The sequence below is a fragment of the Phaseolus vulgaris genome, chromosome 2 (assembly GCF_051622355.1).
Source record: "Phaseolus vulgaris cultivar YP4 chromosome 2, ASM5162235v1, whole genome shotgun sequence".
Taxonomy (NCBI): Eukaryota; Viridiplantae; Streptophyta; class Magnoliopsida; order Fabales; family Fabaceae; genus Phaseolus; species Phaseolus vulgaris.
Genome location: NC_143499.1, coordinates 4,311,031 through 4,315,332, shown reverse-complemented (window position 1 = coordinate 4,315,332; position 4,302 = coordinate 4,311,031). Strand labels below are relative to the sequence as shown.

The following is a 4,302-nucleotide window of genomic DNA, read 5'->3' as shown; positions in this document are numbered from 1 at the left end:
GATAACTACTCCTTTTGTTATTGTCTTAAAATAATAAAGTCAGAAAAAATTATGTAAAACAAGTATTATATAGAAAAATTCTCTTTATATAAGGATAAATATATATATACAATGCAAATATGGCCGTGTGAATTTTGCACTCTGAAGAGCTATCACAAGAGTGAAGACGGGCCAATATGAAGCATTAATGCTTTATTTACATTATTTACAGTTAGCTGATTAAAACTCAAATACAATGAAAATCACCTTCTCATCTTTCCTTTTCAAATTCTGAAAATCAAAGATGGAACCACGTAACCACTCAGATTATTATTATTATTATTATTACATGCAATATATATATATATATATATATATATATATATATATATATATATATTATGATCAACATCTGCTGGGTTCAACTCCCACTGTCTTCAATGTCTCAACTGTTCGAGGACTGCATGCAACAACCAACAATTAACGTGATGAATGCTGCTATATATGGATATAGATAGATACATAGATAGATATAGGTGTATCTGGTGAAAGGATTGGGGTGGACAGGGTCGTTGAGTGTGGCCTTGTTTTCCTGAATGTGAGAGACCTTAATATACTCATCTGGTGCGATCAGGATCAGAGACCTCAGGCAAAGTTTCTCTTCTGTTCTTGTTCACATGAACTGTTGGACAACGAACCAATTGCTGAAACGCAGTGTGATCCAATTGCCACCGCCACACACACCATTCCCCCCACGATATACACTGGTGCAAACTCTGCCTTTATACTCATCTTACTATCCATCATCATAATTATTAAAAAGTCTTAAAGGTCAGATTAAACTCAAAATAACAAATAATCGTTAAAATAAACTCGAAATAACTCTGATACTATATATTAAGAAGTGAATTTTAAAAAATTCATACAACCGAGTCAGGTTTATATAATCTCTAGTTGATGTTTTGGAGTTGTGGGGCTAGTAAATGCTCGCCTTCCACTTCCTAGTTCAACCAATGTCGATCGAAGATTTTTCTGCATGTCATCGTACCAGTTATATATAACAGCACGCATATTTTTTTATCAGTAAAAAAAATAAAGAAACATAAACCACTTCAAAAATTAATCTATCCTTGTACAAATCAAAACAAAAAAAAACACTAACAAAAGCCTACTAAAAATCTAACCAACAATCTTACATATCATTTAACCATTTTCATATATAAAGCAAATGATCAAAGCACGAGTCAGAATAAGATAAAATTGTCATGTCTTAGACATAATCCAAGATCAAACCTTTAATTGAATAAGAGTGAACAATTCTAAAACATCAATCACATCACCTTTAAAAATAACATTATTTTTGTGTTTCCAAATCTCACAATACAACAATCCAAATTGTTCTCCAAACTTTATTAAGAGAAGCACACTAGGTTTTCTTATTCCAATCACTTTCATTGAAACCAAACAAAATCATAAATCATATATAGTTTTTGCATTCTTCTAGAACAAGAAATAGGGTTAGCCAAAAGATTTGTTACCGCTGCTCTGAAAGCCATTTTGTGTGTGTTGTAGGATGAAAAGAAAGAGAAATGGATGATATAGGTGATATATATCTCTGGTGGGAATCCATTTATATAGAGTTGAGTAACATGCAGAAAAACCATGAGAAGCAAACACATGGGCACGTGGTGGGGTATTATAGGACAATGCAAAACACAACAGAATCTTCCCAAAATCACACTTTTCAATGGCTGAGGGTGTGGATAATCCTAACCGCTATATAGTCGCCATAACCGTTAACGTTTAGGTATAATACATTTATATTTTAACTAAGTATACAAAGTGGTCGTATAAAAGTTGAATCTTTCAAACTTGTAGAAGACCAACCATCCATACATGTAAGTTGGGGCAAATATTTGGTATAAATGGAAAGGCAATAACAAGTTCCAATTTATTAGTGGTTAAAAAAATGTATTTATTTGTTCATACAAATTACAAGCAATATTATTAAAAATAAAGCTATGTTGACTAGAATCTTGGAGGACATGCTCATTAAATTAATAATTATAAAAAATATTAAAAACTACATTCAAAATGCATTAAAAACATAGTAAAATGTATTAGTAATATTTTTAATAAAAAAAAGTTTCATTCTTTAAGTGGTGCATGTTTTATTGTAATTGAGTTTTATTGTGTGTGTGAATAATGCATCAAGGTGTGCTTTTAAAATCTACTTTGTTTGTTTCTCTTTTTTTCTCTTATTCTCAATGTGTGCGTCCCAATAATTGGTATTAAGAGTAAGATTTGAAGGGGTTAAAATTGCACCACAACAAGATGACTTTCATTCCTACCAATCTTCCAATTCTCAAAATAAAAAACTATGACAATTGGAAAATACATGAGTTGTTATGAGATTTTAAGGAATGTGGGAGTAATCTTGATGTGATGGATTTAGAAATAAATATATATAATAAATGATAAATTTGTAATTAACTAATATAAAAAAAGTATTCAAATAATAGTATTGAGAGTTGTAATGTGGTTGTATAAAAAATTGGGATTGTCCATGTATCATTACCCATTTTTTAAAAGATGTTAAGTGTTATAACGGTAACAAAATGGGTCATATATGGTCAAGTATCGCTAGAAACTAAATACCAAATCCAAAAATTTAAATGGAGAGGATTATTCATAACAAATGTTGTTAATGAAGACTATTACTAAAGCAAAAGGACTTAAAGAAAATTGTTGGCTCTTTGTCATACACAACTTGATATAAAATTTGCTTGAGGAGTAATAACAAGATACATGCGGAGTTCAAGTGTCTTATCTTCTAAGATGAGTTTATAAACAAATTATTAGACACATTAAATTAAATGAACCATCACAAATAATATTTTAAAATTACACTTGTTGGATTCACAAATACAAATTGGAGAGGTGATAAGGATTATTGTAAGAGCACTAAAGTTTTTGTGTTCTACTACAAAGTGAACTTTAAATCTAACTCAACCCCATAAAACCGGTTCATGGGGTGAGGTTTGTACTCACTTATATACAATGAAATGTCTTAATCTCTAGTCGATGTAGGATCTCCAACATATTCTTTGTAGACGGGATATTGAAGAAAGTAAAAGTGATTTGTGTTGTCCATATGTAAAACAAAATACATAATTGTTAATATGTGTATGTGTGATCAAATTGCAAATGCTTTCACCAAATCAACGGTGAAAGATTTTAATTTTTTAGAGAAGAGAAAAAAAAATAGAGCACGTGACTCCAAATTCTTATTTTTAACTTTGTTTTCTCTATTATTCTTTTTTAAGTTGCTCTTTCTTTCACTCAGTTTATTTTTAAGTAAAAAAGTTTCAACCACTAAAAACTTATTTCATGTCACTCTCATATTATCACTATTTCCTGATTTAATTGTTTTCTCTTTTACAGTACAGAGCTATTTATTTTTTCCATTCTTTGTTTACAATTTTATGCTGCTTCCAATTAAAATCACTTTTAGCTGTGCATCTAAAGGAACATTCAGTTGTATTATATTAAGAGTGTTATACCACTCTTTTTTTTTTCTAAATAAATTTGGACCATATTGGAGTGGGCCATTTGATGCATATAGCTCATAATGGACCATTTTAAGGTTCAGATGAGGGCTGTTTCTTCTTGCACCTAAATAGCTTATATGGGTACCTCATAGGTCAAACGAAAAGATTATTTTGTTCTTAAAAAAATATGTTTTTATAGAAAATGTTATTTTTATAATTTATATATTTGAGATTGTAAAATCTAGAAGGTATTTTATTACGAAGTAGACTTTAAGTCTAACTCAACCCCATAAAACTCATGAGATTAAGGTTTGCACCCACTTATATACAATGAATTGTCCTCATCTCTAGTCGATGTGGGATTTCCAACATATTTTCATAAATATCTTTTGGATTCTATAATTCAAAATATTTTTTTTTTCTTTAAAAAAATTATTTTGAATTATAGAATTTCAGGGATTGGATATATATATATATATATATATATATATATTAATAACGGGTGTTATGGATTGTACAATCCGAAAGGTATTTTCGAATCCAAAAATACCGATCAGATTGTATAATCTAAAATATGATTTTTACCATTTACAATGTATTTCCAAATCCAAAAATATATTTTAGATTACATAATTCAAAATATATATTAACATGGTGTTACAAATTTTACAATCCAATGTAAAAAGTAAACGAATGTAAAAAGTAAACGAATAAAAAAAAACTTAACATATACTTATAAGGATAAGATTGGAATTAAAAAATAGCGAGAATT

The 4,302-nt window shown here is 29.1% G+C and overlaps 1 protein-coding gene across 1 annotated transcript; it reads right to left on the bottom strand.

Annotated features, from left to right (window-relative positions):
• Window positions 1–384: 384 nt before the first annotated feature.
• On the bottom strand, window positions 385–1,535 carry LOC150028946 (ribosome biogenesis NEP1-like protein). Its single transcript, XM_090299388.1, is given in 7 exon segments — window positions 385–438; window positions 521–602; window positions 604–699; window positions 701–775; window positions 909–939; window positions 942–1,011; window positions 1,518–1,535. Coding segments are annotated over 7 exon segments (426 nt in total).
• Between the last annotated feature and the right edge of the window lie 2,767 nt (window positions 1,536–4,302).